Raw genomic sequence first — 17,769 nt, 5'->3', positions numbered from 1 at the left:
CAAGTAGACAGATAGATAAAAATTGTAAAAAATGTTATTTTGGTGTATGCACCGTATTTATATTCATATTAGTATGTAGTAAAGAACGATTATTTCAATATTATAAACAGACACTTCAATTTTATTTATATGTATAGAACAGTGCAGTGAGTAACTCGCCAGAAAAAATGTCTTCTGACAGACAAATAGACAAAAATTGTAAAAATGTTATTTTGGTGTATGTACCGTATGTACATTCATATGCATCTACATGCATATAATACATGTAATATCGAAATAACAGTTTTTTACTACATGTATAGATTAAAAAAAAAAGTATTAACATTCTGGTCTCCTTATCTATTTAAACTATAAGTTTGCGAAATTTCATACTCCACCGTCCGAGCAACTTTACTAAAAAGGGGTACTAAATAACTTATATGGCTTGGGTTATCCTTGAAGCAGGAACTTTGATATATCCTCTGCCATGCAGCGAGGGTTCTCCAGGTGGACATCATGACCTCCGTCCACGATTTTGAACTTAAAATTGTTTTTGGGCCACACCTTCTCGTCCATAATGAAGGGCACTTTGCTATATAGGCCATTTTTGATTGATTCTTTTGCGAGAACAGAAAAAGTCGGTGTAGATAGTGTGGTGTACATTAATTTAACGTTATCAGCTGAAAATGGCGGCGCGGTTATAGTTTTGTTTCTTTGGTCATATGTTAATCTGAAAAGAAAAAAAAATTATATGACAGCAAGGTCTACCTCCTACTACCTCTACCTCTGTTACCTCTATAGATAATCTTCCTCTCCTCCGAAACGGCTTGATCGATTTATATGAAACTAGCTACTCGACCCGTCGCAGTTCGGGTGTACATGTATTATATATATATATATATATATAAATTCCTTCCTCTTGTATTAAAAAAAACCGCTTCAAAATCCGTTGCGTAGTTTTTAAAGATTTAAGCATACATAAGGACGGACCGACAGCGACAGCGACTTTTTTTATATGCATATTTGTGATCTCACAAATGCTAGGTAGCGGAATTGGACAAAACAACATTAAGTAGTGACACGACATGTCAAGTGTTGCGTTTACAACAACATCGACAGTTAACAATGACTCTGACTACCCCATCAAAGATAAGTCGTGAAGTTATCATACTATTACCGATACTACAGTGAAAGTACCAGGAGAACATGACCTCGCAAGTAGGCTACAGCCTACCGCCGTCTATTGGAGTAATGCATTTATTTAATTCACATATACCGAGCGCAATGTGCACATGTCAAGTGTTGCGTTCACAACTACGACAGTTGCTAATGACTCTGACTACCCCATCAAAGATAACAGTCGTGAAGTTATTACTATTACTGATCAGTGAAAGTACCAGGAGAACATGACTCGCAAGTAGGCTAGAGACTACCGCCATCTATTGGAGTGATTGATGCATTTATTTGATTCAGATATATTGAGTAATTTATTCAAATATACAGTGAACGTACCAGGAGAACATGACTCGCAAGTAGGCTTGAGACTAGCGCCATCTAGTGGTGCATTTTTTTTTATTGAAATATATACAGAGCGAAATGTGTACACGTAAGTTGTAAGTAAGTTGCGTTCAACACAATATCGACAGTTGGCGATGACTCTATCCGCTCTAATAACAGGTGTAAAGGTATATTATTTAATTATACACAATACTTTTGTTGGGGTTCACATCAATATTGCATAAAACTCCAATAATTTAAAAAGATATTAAAAGAAGGTAGTAGTACTGATGAAGTACCCAATGTAAAGATTATTACAAATATTGTAAATAGCGCCATCTAGTATTAATAGATCGACCTACTACACTCACTTGGGTCTATAAATACGGAGGACGGTAGTTGAATAATTCTTGGATCGATCCCCCGTCCAATTCAAACGGGAATCGATATTACGACTGCCTGAGCCGAGGTTCGAACCCCTAGTGGTGCCCTCAGACTAAAGTCGTATCCGTCAGGCAGGAGTTGACCTTCAGCCGCTCCAAAGTCCTTCCGCGGGCTTGTAGTGCCATCTGCACTCGCCCCCTATCGTTCGGTGAAGCTGTAAAGGCCAGCTGCGGCCAACAGCATTAGAGTAGTCCGAAAAAAATTTTTGAATAATTCTCTTTCTTTGAATAAGTCACGGCATTCAGTCGACAAGCACAGAACGTGCCGGTTGTATTTCGGATACTGAATACAACCGGTACGTTCTGTTGCTGAATTGTATTAGCAATGGGTTTATCCCGGTCTTAGTTGGGCCCGGGGGGAAGCTGCAAGAAGTGAAGGTGAGTGTTAATGCATTCTAAAAGAGCCTTTTAAACCTACACCCGTGTCACAAGTCACGGGCGCTACTTGGGGTTTCCCTTGCGGTAGCCGACTGCAAAGCCTCAGTCGTCCTCATAATTAATACTTTAGTTGTTATTTCAAGATTACGTTACCTGTATAGACCTTCACCCGCGGGTACCAGAGATCTTTCTAGAATTTCCTCAGCTGCTTCCTTTGACAGTCCTCTAGCCTTCATTGTAAGTTGAAGAACCTATAAAAAAATAAAAAAAACTTGACTTTAATTTACCGTAGCCTACTTTCTACAAACTCGACTAAGTATTGTTAGCTTCAATACATAGAGAACAGTCAGTTGACTAATTTGTTACTTACATTTCAAATTTAAAACTATAGTGAGTCACGTGATGGAATAGAGATAAAGAGGCCGGGAACAAGGAGGGAGCGGGCTGCTCTCTCTCTCTGTTTGAGGCGACCGAGACGACCAGACGTGAATGTACAGCGACGCAATTTATGTGGAGTGTAATTTGAAAAAGGAATAAAATAAAAGTACTGCTGCATCGACGTATCATTTCTGAAACTTCCCAATAGTTTATTTTTCGGACTACTCTAATGCTGTTGGCCGCCTTTACAGTTTCACCGGACGTTAGGGGGCCGAGTGCAGATGGCACTCCAAACCAAAGGAAGAACTTATGGAGCGGCTGAAGGTCAACTCCTGCCTGAAGTGAAGTATACGACTTTAGTCTGACGGCACCACTAGGGGTTCGAACCGCGGCTTCAAACCAGGCCGTCGTAATTTCGATCCCCGTTTGTATTGGACGGTGGATCGATCGGTGGAGCGCACGGGCGCGCGCAGGCGCCCGGTTGATTACGCGATATGCTGTGTTGGAGGTCGGCGTCTTCGCCGGCGAGGACGGTGTCTTGTGTGTGTGTAAAGTGTGGTCGGGGTGGAACGGTAGGAGAGGTTACCTGCCGTTATGGAGTCGTCGGGGTCAATGAGAACGTGCTTCGGGCGACGTTGTCGCGTAACTTCCCAATAGTATGTACCTCAATCTCAGCTATTTCAGCCGCCAAGCAGCTTGTTTTGTAAGCTGTTTTTGACGGCCTCAGTGGTCTAGCGGTTTAGCACACCGTCTTACTTCCGTTGGTCGCGGATTCGATTCTTACACGGCACAAACATTCGTATTCATGAGTACGATTGTTTGTATCGGTCTGGGTGTTTTATATGTATAATATGTATGTATTTACGAAAAAAAATGTCTATCTATTTGTATCAGTTATCTAGTACCCATAACACGAGCTTTAGCTATCTTAACTTGGTTCTAGATAGCGCTGTGTGAATTGTCCTGAGATTATTATATTGGGTAATTTTGGCTTGAACGGTTAGGCAGTGAAATTATAGGGTATAATAAAAATAACCAAAGATAATACCCACAGTGTTGGGGGCAATGGGATTCCTAGTAATGTAAATTATTGAACCCATTGCTAACAATGTACCATCTCAGGTTGACCTCCACGTGGTTCCCCTAGTAACCATCATGATAAATTCTTGGTGAATTTGGGACGATGGGTTAACTGACCTGATCTCACGCTCATCTTATCATCCTCCACTGGTGCCCCGCCAGCGCATACCGTTAGCGCAGGCGACTGTGCCAGTCCATTATCATCAGTAAAAAAAATGTTATCTTGAAGGTAAGTTTATAAAGTGCAAAACAACTAATACTTATATATTTTTTTGTTGTAAATATATACATAGAAAACATATATATAAACAATCACACTTATAAATACAAATACATTGCATCGTGCGAGGAATCGAACTCGCGACCATCAAAAGTAAAGCGGTGTGCTAAACCATTTGACAAGCGAAGGCGTCAAATAGTTCACTCCAAGAATAATCTATACCTATAAATAAAATTGGAGTGTCTGTTTGTAATATTGAAATTACCGTTTTTTATTACATACACTCCAATTTTATTTATACTTACATTACATACATTCATATGTATATAATAATAATAATAATAATATGATTTATTTATGTATATGTATAAATATGGTGCATACACCAAAATAACACTTTTTACAATTTTTGTCTGTTTGTCTGATTGTTCCGGCTAATCTCTGAATTGGCTAGACTGATTTTAGCGGGACTTTTTTTTGGCAGGTAACTGATCTAATAAGAAGTAATTTGACTACTATTTAAAAAAAAAAGTTTAATTCCACGCAGACCAACTCGCTAGTACATCTCATTATTAATAAATAAACATAATTTACTTAAAATACGTATGTACCTCTTCATATGTATATTTCCTTGCAGTTTCCAATCCTCCGTTGATTTTCTTGTAATTATCTTCGCTGTAGAAACCGTCATAGAAATATCTGTACCACGGCCGCAAGTCATCGAATTTGAACGTAAAGTAGGCCGGGAAAGGGTCTAGATCTACACTACGGGAAATGACGCCGGGGTGCGTTATATTGTATAGTTTTCCTGAAAATAATATTCAAACTGATGTTTATATTTAAACGCAGTAATTATGATAGAACTTTTATTTAATTAATAAAACAAGTAAGTAATATTTTACTAACTAACATCCGTACAAAATCAGAGAGAGAGCGAATTGAATGAATGAACGCTGCCAACATAATGGAACACAAGCTGACCAACTATACAATATATCAATGTGTAACATTGCCACATTTAACACCCCCTCTCAATGTTATACATTTAGTTACTATTATGTTATAAACTTTACATTTCTTATGTAACATTACAAAGTTTCAGAAACTTAACAATAGAGTCCCTACTTAAACATTTTGTCAATAAATCTGCTGGCTGATTACTTGTGCTTATATACTTAACATTAACTGTTTTATTTTTAATTAAATCTTTCACAAAGTGATAACGAATATCAACATGTTTCAAACGTTTCAAAGATTCAGAACTGGCATTCAAAATCGCTGACTGATTGTCACAATACAAACTTATTGGAAATACATTATTAAATCTAAAATCACTCAACAAATTAGCAAGCCAACATGCTTCACTAGCAGCTAAGCTCATAGAAACATATTCTGCCTCTGTTGATGACAGACTCACAGAAGATTGTTTCTTTGAACACCACATTATTAAACAATTTGAAAACATAAATAAAAAGCCTGAAGTGGACTTTCTATCTCTTTGGTCACCACCCCAATCAGCATCACAATAACCTTCCAGCTTATCACCATTACACTTATAAACTAATTTATAATCTAAAGTATTTTTAACATAACGCAATACTCTCTTTAGTGCTGTAAGTAATACATTATTTGCACATTTTTGATATCTACTCAACAATGAGACAGCAAAACATAAGTCAGGCCTAGTGCCTGAAACAGCATACATCAAACAGCCAATAATTTGTCTGCAAATACTTTCAATGTGGTTGTCACTTTTACCATTAATATCAAATATATTTGTATTTAAATTTTGATCCAATGGGGTCATCATTGGTTTACAACATTCCATATTAAATTTTCTCAGTACACTCTCTAAATAATTTTTCTGTGATAATACAGTAGTCCCGTTTTGTAAGTCTTGTTTTATGTTTATACCTAAGAACTCTGAAATTAAACCCAGGTCTTTCATCCTGAACTCTTTACACAATACACCTTTTAAATTATTGATTACTTGGTCATTTGTACCGAAAAACAACAAATCATCTACATAAATCAGAACAAACATTTTATCTTTACCATTACACTTAGAATACAAGCATGGATCATTCTTTGACCTTTCAAACCCTTCTTTAGTAATTACAGAATTGAATTTAATATTCCAATCTTTAGGTGACCTTTTTAGTCCATACAATGACTTGTTTAATTTTACAATATTATTATTTCCTGAATAGGCCCCTTTTGGTAAACTAATATAGACATCTTCTTTTATATCCCCATACAAAAATGCCCCTGTCACATCCATTTGATAAACAGGTAGATTTAATTTAGTTGCCACTACAATGAATAATCTAAAAGTTGTCAGTTTGGCAACTGGTGCATAAATCTCACTTAAATTAAATAAATCATTTTGTTCAAAACCCCTAGCCACCAACCTTGCTTTATACTGTTTGACATGATCTGTATTTGTTTTTATTTTAAAAACCCATTTAGTACTTACTGCTTTCTCATTTTTTGGTGTGTTACAAAAATCCCATGTGTTATTGTCTTTCAAAGTTTGTAACTCTTTCTCAATTGCCTTTCTCCACTCACTTGCATCACTTCTTTTCATAGCCTCACTATATGTCACTGGTTCACAATCATTTTCGATCACTTGCACACTATTACACTTATAGAATGATGTTTGTTTACGCACACGTACCGGTTTCTCTTCATATGTGGAAGTCATCTCTTCTGATACAGGTCCTTCATCACTACACGGTAAGTATTCAGTGTCACTGTTATAATCTGTTTCCTTCTCTACTAGAATGCTTTCAGTGCTTGTGGGTTCAGTGACCCCTGTGTCTGTTTCAAACATGTTTTCCAGACTAGATGACACTACAGACTCCTTAGCACCATATTCTTCCGACTGAAGTTTCTCTTTCTTATCATTCTGTTTTAAGAAAACAATGTCTCGTTTTATCTCCACAGAGTTCCTTCTAGAAAAGTAAATTCTATATCCTTTTACGTTCTCTTCATAACCAACAATAATACCTTTTTCTCCTCTCATATCCCATTTCCTCCTTCTTTCTTTTGGTATGTGAACATACACTTCAGTACCAAAAATCTTTAACTGGTTTAAATCAAATATTTTATTTGACCACACTTGAAATGGAGATCTTTCATTATCCTTACTCTTCCCAGTTCTATTCAGGACAAATACAGCTGTATTTATAGCTTCAGCCCACAATTTCTTTGCCAAGTTTTCTGAATGTAGCATAGTCCTGGCCGCTTCGACCAATGTTCGATTTTCTCTCTCGGCTTTCCCATTCTGTTCGGGGGTATAAGGGACAGTAGTTTGGTGCGTTATTCCCCGTTTAGAAAACATTTCCTTCATTTCTTTGTTCAGAAACTCTAGGCCATTGTCACTTCTAAAACATTTGACTTTGTTACCCGTCATATTTTCGGCCTTATTCAAATAATTTTCGATGTGCTGTTTGACTTCACTTTTTGTTTTCATGAAATATACACTCCGATAGTTTGAGTAGTCATCCTTCAGTAACAAAAAGTATCTTGAGCCTCCAACGGATGTCACCTCCATCGGGCCACACACATCTGCATGTATTAGTTCACACGTATTAGAAGTCGTATTGTTACTATTCGTAAAGGGTAATCTATGTATTTTTCCTGCCAAACAACTCTCACACTGAGGTATAGTATTCTGTTTGATATTAATGTTATTTTTCTCCAATATTTCTTTTACATACGCGAAGTTTTGATGAGCCAACCTTTTATGCCATTGAACTAATTCTGCAGTATTTGCAATCTCACATTTAAAACGTAATTCTAAGTAATATGAATTTCCAATTCGTTGTGCAACGGCACAAACTTCCTTATTTTTGAAGAATTTACACGAACATTCATCTGTCATCATAACGTATCCTTTGTCTGTGGCGCGATTGACCGAGAATAAGTTAGTTTTCAGTTCCGGAACGAATAATACGTTTTCTATTACCGTATCAATCCATTCGTTCCCATTCGACACTTGTACTGCCACCTGTCCGCAGCCAAGAACACTAATTGCCGCGCCATTACCGACGATTACAGATTTTTCCGATAAACTTGAGAATGATACAAACAATGAGCGATCATTACACATGTGTTCGCTGGCGCCAGAATCCACTAACCACTGTGATTTATGCGTTTCCTGTGATGAGTTTGACACTATAAATGCATTACTTTTTGATTTAATTTTGTCACTATTATCAGACTTACTTTTGTTTTCTTTTTGTTTTCTAAACCGACACTGCGCCTTAAAATGACCAAACTTTCCACAATAAAAACAGTTATTGTTATTTTGATTACTGGTCATGTTTGATTCACCATTATTTTTGTAGCTTCTGCACTCCGTTTGAAAATGCCCATTTTTGCCACATTTGAAACACTTCACAAGTCTTTTATTCTTTACAACAAAAGCAGATGATGATGCTGTTTGCTGTGATTCACTCTTTTCTTTGATTCTTTCTTCTTCGATCAATAACCTTGCCACCAAGTTATCAATAGTCTGTTTATCGTCCGGAGCCGACTCCCAAGCAGATACAAAATGCTTGTATTCATCTGGCAATGTCATCAGTATTTTAGTAATGACTAATTTATCAGAAACATTTTCTCCCAACTGTTTTAACGTGTTTTGCATTTCTTGAATTTTAGATAGAAAAATTGACATATCTGACCCCGTTTCATATTTATATTGAAAGAATCTCTGTTGTACTATATGAACACTAGTTGCTGTTTTCTGTTCATAAACACTTTGAAGTTTCCTCCACATTTCATAGGAGCTGGTACATGTAAGTACATGTAATATGGAATCCTCGGACAACCTCGTGACTATCAGAGTCTGTGCTTTAGCGTCCTTCACCTCCCAAGCTGTTAGTTCATCACCAGTTTTAGGCTTTATACTCCTTCCTTCTATTATGTCCAGCCAACCATAGCCACGCATCAGTACCATGGTTTGGAATTTCCACGTGTTCCAATTTCTAGCACCTTCCAACTTAACTACGGTGTTATTTATGATATTATTATCCATCCTTTCCGACCTTACTTGCGTGCGACGTACAAGTATACCTTCTCGACGATATTAGCCACGTGTGATAGCCGGATAACCTCACTTTTCTTCCCGTCGATTATTAACTTTTGTGTTCGCGTTGTTTACTACAATAACAAGCAGGGTTATGTGTCTGGGCCCATAACCTGATGTTTATATTTAAACGCAGTAATTATGATAGAACTTTTATTTAATTAATAAAACAAGTAAGTAATATTTTACTAACTAACATCCGTACAAAATCAGAGAGAGAACGAATTGAATGAATGAACGCTGCCAACATAATGGAACACAAGCTGACCAACTATACAATATATCAATGTGTAACATTGCCACATTTAACACAAACACGTATAAAACACTTTCATTGTAAAGAAAGCGACGCCAGGGTGCGTTATATTGTATAGTTTTCCTGCAAATAAGAAATTTTGAGTTACCTAAACTTTTTAAAACGAGATACTACGGACGCACCGCTACCCTCTAACTGTTTTGTGGGGGGATGAGGGAAGGATTCAAACGGGGATCGAAATTACGACGGCCTGAGACTCAAATTAAAGTCATATTCATTAGACGGAAGTTACAAAGAAGGTTCAACCGCTCAATAATACTATATAGTATGGTCGAATGCCGCCGAAGGTTCTTATTAGTCCCAATGACCCCATAACGGCAGCTAACGTCCCTACAGTCCACCCGTTCAGTTCCCACTACATATATATAGAGACACACGACACCGTCCTCGTCTGTGAAGACAATGACTTTAACCACACCAACAAACAGGCGTTCCACACCGGCGCGACCGGTAGACCCCCGATTGTTCCCCCATCGAATTCAATTCATCAATAAAGTTGTATCCATCAGGCGGGAGTTGGCCTTCAACCACTCTATAAGTCCTTCCTTTGGTTTGGAGTGCCATCTGCACTCGCCTCCTATCGTCCGGTGAAGCTGTAAAGGACTGCTGCAGTCAACAGCATTAGAACAGTTCTAAATATAAACTGATTTTGGTTTTTGTGAGCATTGAATATTGTAATTCATTTTATATATTCATATTTATATTTGTACATCCTAGAGCTTATTTAATATGTATATATTTTTAATGTATATGTATATATATATAGTAAAAATCCGCATCTTAGTTTTTTTTTCTTTTAATGAGCAATGGGGGCTGCCTGAAAACCAGCGCTGTATACATAGGTGCACCTCATTGAGCTTGTGCTTATATCAGCAACAGCCGAGACAGCTCCTATTGCCAACTTTCTATGTATATATTTCTTTCTATATATATATATATATATATATATATATATATATATATATATATATATATTTCTTATTTTGTGTCTTATCGTAAATTGTTTTATTTGTGTTATGTTGGCAATAAATCAATTATCTATCTATCTAAAGTAGGTCAAAACCTACAGATTTTGATACAAACGGACAAATCCGAGGACACCGCTAGTTTACAATTACAGCAAAAATTATACTTACCAATCATAACTGCCATAGAATGTCCAACGAACGTGAAGTTGTTCCATTTAAAATGATCCTTAATCTGCAGGACCGTAGGTATAAAATCTAATATACCGTATTGGACGCCTTTGGGCAGGTGATCGGAGAGACCGTTCCCTGGCAAGTCAACGGACACGTAGAACAAAGAATCTGGCAGCAAATTGGCCAGGGGACGGAATGAGGTGCACGCGTCCATTCTGCCGTGACAGAGTAATACTGGGGGATTGGACGGGTTGCCCCAGGATAAGGCTGAAAATAAATATTGCAACCTCAATAATATAAACGCAATTTGTGAGCATCGATGAATAAATCTGTTAACAATCGTGTAAGGCACCATTAACAACCTCAGCGCCATGTGTATCTTGTCACACAGTGTCCGGAACACTGTCCCCTCCGATCGATTCCCGTCCAATTCAAACGGGGATCGAAATTACGACGGCCTGAGCCGAGGTTCGAACCCCTAGTGGTGCCCTCAGACTAAAGTCGTATCCGTCGGGCAGGAGTTGGCCTTCAGCCGCTCCATAAGTCCTTCCGCGGGTTTGGAGTGCCATCTGCACTCGCCCCATAACGTCCGGTGAAGCTGTAAAGGCCAGCTACGGCCAACAGCATTATAGTCCGAAAAAAAAAATTTCTATACATTTTTTACACAAAATGAAAGCCCATAAAAATCCAAGAAAAAGGAGCGAAACGAGGGCGAATAACAATATGTAGTTTTAAACACTTCTGAACAAAAAAACTATATAGTTTTTTTTTTAAGAACCGTCACTTAGGGTCTGGCGCTGAGGGTGTTAAATAAAAATGGTAAATCAATAATCATTTTTCTTTATCTAAGGCATTCAGTAACATGAAATGAAACGGCAGAGATCAGAGTCTAAATAATCTTTGTGACATTGACAAGTAGATTGATGGATGGACGGAACTGACGTACCGGGAGTTTGGAACGAAAAGATTGGAGTGTTTATTATAATGAAACAAATAAGGGATATGAAATTGTGAATATTGTAGGTATTGAGAAGTTTTTTTTTTTTATGGATGATAATGGAATGGTGCACCCGCCTGCGCCAACGGTTTACGCTGGCTGGCTACCATAGCCCATCGTGACAAATTCACCAGGAATTTATCACGATGGTTTCCAGGGGGTACCGCGTGGAGGTCAACCTGACATAGTACATTGCTAGTAATGGGGTCATGAGTCCACATTACTAACAATCCCCTTCGCAAGGCATTGGGGAATTTATTAGTTGAGACTGGGTTTTTATATATGTAGATGATAATGGAATGTTACACCCGCCAAATTCCCGGTGAATCTGTCACGATGGGCTAACTGACCTGACCTCATGGTGCCCACTGGTGCCCCGCCAGCGTAAACCGTTAGCGCAGGCGGGTGCACTATTCCATTATCACTCATTAAAAAAAACTATAGTTGTATTTAGTATTGGCTGTACCTTACTTACATCCGCGTGGAATTTAACTCTATTTTTCTAAAATAAAAGTAGCCTAAGCCTATTATATCAGCTACATGCCAAAAAAGTCCCGTCAAAATCAGTCCAGCCATTTCAGAGATTAGCCGGAACAAACAGATAGACAGACAAAAATGGTAAAAAATGTTAATTTGGTGTATGTACCGTATTTATATTCATATGCATGTAGTAAAAAGCGGTTATTTCAATATTACAAACAGACACTCCAATTTTATTTATATATATGTATGTATAGATTACAGCCTTCTGTAGTTGGCAATATTATTCTTACTTTTAATTTGAAAATAATCTTTCGCTTTTTCAATGTTATAATAGTAATATTATTTATAGTCGTAGACATGTAGATATAAGTTGGACTTTAACCTTAGACTAAGCATACGTAAGTGTTTACTAATAGAATAAATATCACCACTACCTCGTAGTCTAGTGGTTTATCACTGCCTTACTTCCAATGGTCGCGGGTTCGATTTCTCGCACGTTACAAACTATTATTCATGAGTATGATTGTTTGTTTTGCTGAGCATTTAAAAAAAGTACCTATGTATTTTTTATTTGTGGATGATAATGGAATGGTGCACCCGCCTGCGCTAACGGTTTACGCTGGCGGGGCACCAGTGGAGGATGATAAGATGAGCATGAGGTCAGGTCAGTTAGCCCATCGTGACAGATTCACCAGGAATTTAACACGATGGTTTCCAGGGGGAACCGCGTGGAGGTCGACCTGACATGGTACATTGCTAGCAATGGGGTTATCAATCCACATTACTAACAATCCCCTTCCCCCGGTATCTATAGTATGTATTTATCTGTTCTAGTTGTAATTAGTACTTAGCACAAGTTCTGCTTAGCTTGGGACTAGATGGCGCTGTGAGTTTTCGCCAGGGCTATTATTATTATACATATATATTATTTCAAATAAACATCTTATTAATATTATAAACGCGAAAGTTTGTAAGTATGGATGTTTGTTACTCTTTCACGTAAAAGCTACAGAACGGACTTTAAAGAAACTTCACAATAATATAGCTTATGCATCAGAATAACACATAGGCTATAATTTAAAACGATACTGTGTAAATTGGACATATAACTGTTTGTTCCATCTAATCTCTGAAAGGGCTGGACCGATTTTGACAGAACTTTTTTGGCAGGTAGCTGATGTAACAAGGAGTAACTTAGGCAACTTTTATTTCAGAAAATTAAAGTTTTACTCCACGCGGACGATGTCGCGGGAACAGCTAGTTAATAATATATTCTTATATAGAAAGCTTTTAGGCCCATAACACGAGCTGTGCTTAACTTGACACACAAGTTTCTTGCTCGTTCTTCTTGTGAAGCTTTCCAAACGAGCGGTAGATAAAAGAATGTTATAAATATTCAAAAGTACTTAAATGCAGTTTATTTGAATAAATGATTTTCTATTCTATTCTATTCTTGAGAATAGAATAGAATAGAAAATCATTTATTCAAAAGTGCTTCAATGTAAGTTCCTTCCGAATGAGCGGTAGTTTTTTTAATCTACCGCTCATTCGGAAAGCTGTCTCATCACAAGAAGAACGAGCAAAAACTTGCGTGTTGCTCTTTTTTTTAGTATTACTTTACATTTTTAAGTATAAGTGTGTGAATAGTGAGACTAGATGGCGCTGTGTGAATTATTTTGGGATATTATTATAATTGTATACATAGTTCCAGCTGTAGTGACATATACACTAATGATGTAATAAGGAAATTATATATTCATCCTGTTAATATTGTAAATGCAGATTTTAAGTATTGTTTATTCCTCTTTCATACCAAATTGTGCAATACCACTTATTTAGTCTACGTTCTATTTTATTATATTCTATATTCCCGCGACTTCGTCCGCGTGGAACTTAACTTTATTTTTCTAAAGTAAAAGTAGCCTAAGTTACTCCTTATGACATCAGCTACTTGCCAAAAAAAGTCCCGTCAAAATCGCTATAGCCATTTCAGGAATTAGCCAGAACAAACAGACAGACAGACAGACAAAAATTGTAATAAATGTTATTTTGGTGTATGTACCGTATTCATATGCATGTAGTAAAAAGCGGTTATTACAATATTACAAACAGATGCTCCAATTTTATTTATATATATATAATTCTATTCTAAATTGTCACTACTTTGTATGGTTCCTTCCGGTTTCCTTCCTGGCCCTAGTTAATAGTATTTCCTACTATCATATATAGCTATTTTCTAATATATAAAATTCACATACAAAATTTCATCAAAATCGGTCAAGTCGTTTCGGAGGATTATAAACACGAAACCTTGTGACACGAGAATTTTATATACATACATATAAAAATATAATACTGGATAAAGGGCCGTTCCAGTATTACGTAAGCACTATTGGGGGGCTGGGGAGGGGGGGGGGGGGGGGGGTCTTTGAATATACAAGGATGTCCACTTCGAGCAGTGCAGTAAGTAAATCATTTTGTTTTATTTTATACCAGCTTTATACCGGCTTTGTTGTGTATATGTATGTTGATTTTATTAGCCTCTATTATTATCTGTTAGGGGCCGTTCAATTGTTACGTAAGCACTATTTAATAATAATAATAATAATCTTTATTTGTCTCAAACAAAAACTTTTCACACAATACAACTGTTGCCCATACAATAATATAATTTAAAACTAATGAATGAGACAAAACGGTCTATAACTCAGTGAGGGCAGTGAGTCCACCCTCTCTGCTATTCTGTTATAGCCTATATCAGCAGAATAATACAATATGAGATCGACGACGACGATAGCATATTAAGTTAAATGCTATTCTGTTATAGCCTTTATCAGTAAAATACAATGTGAGATCAACGACGACGATAGCATATTAAGTTAAGTTTTAAACTACGACTAACAAAGTAATCATAAAAATTGACAATAACAAGATTACAAACTAATCAGATTGGACAATATCAAACTTATGTAAATATATATAACCTAAACATTATTCAGGATTAGAAATTCCTTGCTATGTTTATTTGGGATGACATGGCGGCTAGGGAGTGCTAATGATTACGTCATCGGCACTTTTTACACAAATGGCAACCCTCACATTATCTTTGCTAAAAAACAATACATTAATTGAAAAGTTTACGTAAGCATGGGGGTATAAGAGCTCTGCTTGCTTTTACTGACAAGGGGAATGGGAGGGGTAATGGTAATTCCAATTATAAAATCTTATAGTTTTGGGGGTGTCCGGCGGGGGTTGTAACCATACTAAGTGTCTGGCAATGAGCAGCGCAAGTTATAATACTGTTACGAACAATATATAAAAAAATTGAGTTTCATAAGTTAATGAATTTGATATGAAATTTTTTACACCTTTCTTACCTGTTACATGCCAAAGGAACCACGAACTAGGTTTCATGTTTGGGGATCGTTCTTGGGAGGGGTAAATAATGGTAATAAGAGGCATGACATCGCAGTCCTCACGAATGACGACGCATGAGTGGTATCACAGGCGTTAGATTATAACGTAGTTGCTGTTTATGTATATAGGCGACAGTTACCACTTACCACCATCTCATACACGTAAATGAATATTAAACCCTCAATATAAAACTGCAGCATTTCGTGGAAGTTTTTTTTTAATTTTTTTTTTATGGTTATTTTTGTAAAGGAAGGGGACGCCCTAAGAAAAGATGGATAGATTGTGTGAAAGATGATATGAATAAAAGAAGAGTATGTTTAGATATGACGACCGATAGAGAGCAGTGGAAGAGAATGACATACTGCGCCGACCACAAATAATGGGATAAAGGCAAGGCAATGATGATGATTTTTTTTTTTACTTATTTTAATATACTGCCACGAAATGCTGGAACAATTTACCACCCCGATTCAAAATACTATTTAGTCAGTTTCGTCTTTTAAACGTGGCAGATAAATGCAGTATTTATATATACACATATATTGAATAAATAAATAAATATGTTACTTATATTATATTCAAACTATATTATATTACACAAGAGTCTTTCGAAACACTTTTACGAAATTTTATCCTTATATATTTTTTTTTCAATTTATCACACATACATTTATAATTCATCCATTTAACTCATTCTTCATTTTAGATAATTAAATTGATCACGAATGCTATTTCATTCTTTTTTTTCGAGTGGCTCCACTGAAAATCAGCGCTGTAGTGATACACTGCGGCACCAGCTGAGTGGAGGCCTTTTCAGCTCATAGCGAAATATTAGTTTTTAAGATTTCTTTTTTACTCTGTACTAAGATGCTGAATAAATGATTATTATTATTATTAATGTTGTTGTTTATATATATATATTATATCTCCCCTTGATGGGGTGTTAAACTTGTCATTGCGGGTGAATATCACCAAACAATGACAATTATAAAAGAAATTATTATTATGACAAAAATTTGCGGACTATTCTACAGGTGTTTAGAATTACAGCTTTTTGGAGAAGTATGAAAGTAAGTGGGTGAAGCTGTAATATGTTGAGGCTAGAGTGTAAGGATGTTGGGATGACACCTGTGGATGAGGTAATAATTGGGAGAGTTTTTACTGTTTCTACCTGCCATTGCCATTATTATTATTATTAAATGGGTGCTGATTGTAGGGATCTATTCGGGTTACCGCCACTGATTAGACCTTTTGTCGAAATTGCAATAGCAACTCTATAGTCCCTCTACTCTCCCTAATTAGAATTTAAAAATGAATCTGAATTGAATGTTTTTGTAATCATATACAAGCTCATTTGAAAAGAATACGAGCTGAGTTTCTTGTCAGGTCTTTTCATCGAGAAATCACTCCAAACTGACGGTAAATTTCACATATCTTAAGAGTCTGTAATAGACCTACACGGATAAAGATATTTTGATTTTTTTTAGGGCCATACCTTGTTTACGATATCAGGTATATAAAAAAATGTTGTAATAATAAAAAATACGTACCTCTTATGTTGCCCCATGGTGCTTTTATAGTTACTTCTCTTTCCGTTTCTTGTATAAATGTTTTTAATGCGCTAAAAATATAATAGTAACATTTAATATAGTAACTGTACCTACATATTGTACCTACTGTACTTTTTTCTATAGGTATTTTACCCAAAATCCTTAAAAATACTGTCAGCTGCTTGGATCTGTTGCACTGGGACCTACATAGATCTATTGTGCTCGCCCTTTTTCAAACTCCGCTAACTAGACCCGTCAAGGACAAAAAATTATAAAAATATTCTTAGGAGCGATGGTTTTTATCTCCTCAGAGTATACCTTCATAGGCTACGGTAACCATTTACCATCAGATGGGCCGTATGCTAGATTGCTACCATCATAGTATAAAAAAAAAGCATATGCTTTCCAAAGGAAATATTTCGTTTATGCATGAGTGGGCTACAACCACAGAGGATGTGTAGTGGCGTTTCCTGTTTTGCTTGGGAAATTCTGCAGATTGTTGTTAAACTAAGGGTATCTTCCTTAATAACAATGAACTATACTAATAAAATGTTTTTAATTATTTTTTTATTTACATATTATTATATATACAAAACAATTGTAGATATATACATCAAATTACTATTTTTACATTTAAATAATATAACAATATATTAACTATGTAATTCACTCTTGTCCTCTTAAACCTCTATGCAATATTATTACTTTTTTATTTTATGTCAGTATTTTGGCGCCAAAGTTATTTCACCTTTTAAAATGGACTACAGGCAACGGAACAAAACCAAACAGTTATAATATTG

At 36.3% G+C, this 17,769-nt stretch overlaps 1 protein-coding gene across 1 annotated transcript; it reads right to left on the bottom strand.

The window, feature by feature from the left end:
• Positions 1-320: 320 nt before the first annotated feature.
• Positions 321-17,040, bottom strand: LOC131848772 (serine hydrolase-like protein 2; the record flags this gene model as incomplete). Its single annotated transcript, XM_059198704.1, has 5 exons — positions 321-709; positions 2,451-2,548; positions 4,587-4,783; positions 10,520-10,789; positions 16,970-17,040. Coding segments are annotated over 5 exons (916 nt in total), but the record flags the coding sequence as incomplete, so codon positions are not given.
• Between the last annotated feature and the right edge of the window lie 729 nt (positions 17,041-17,769).

Source organism: Achroia grisella, unplaced genomic scaffold, assembly GCF_030625045.1.
Source record: "Achroia grisella isolate CSIRO2021 unplaced genomic scaffold, CSIRO_AGI_Agris_v1 utg58740, whole genome shotgun sequence".
In the NCBI taxonomy this organism is placed as follows: domain Eukaryota; kingdom Metazoa; phylum Arthropoda; class Insecta; order Lepidoptera; family Pyralidae; genus Achroia; species Achroia grisella.
This window is presented reverse-complemented; position numbering and strand designations above follow the sequence as displayed.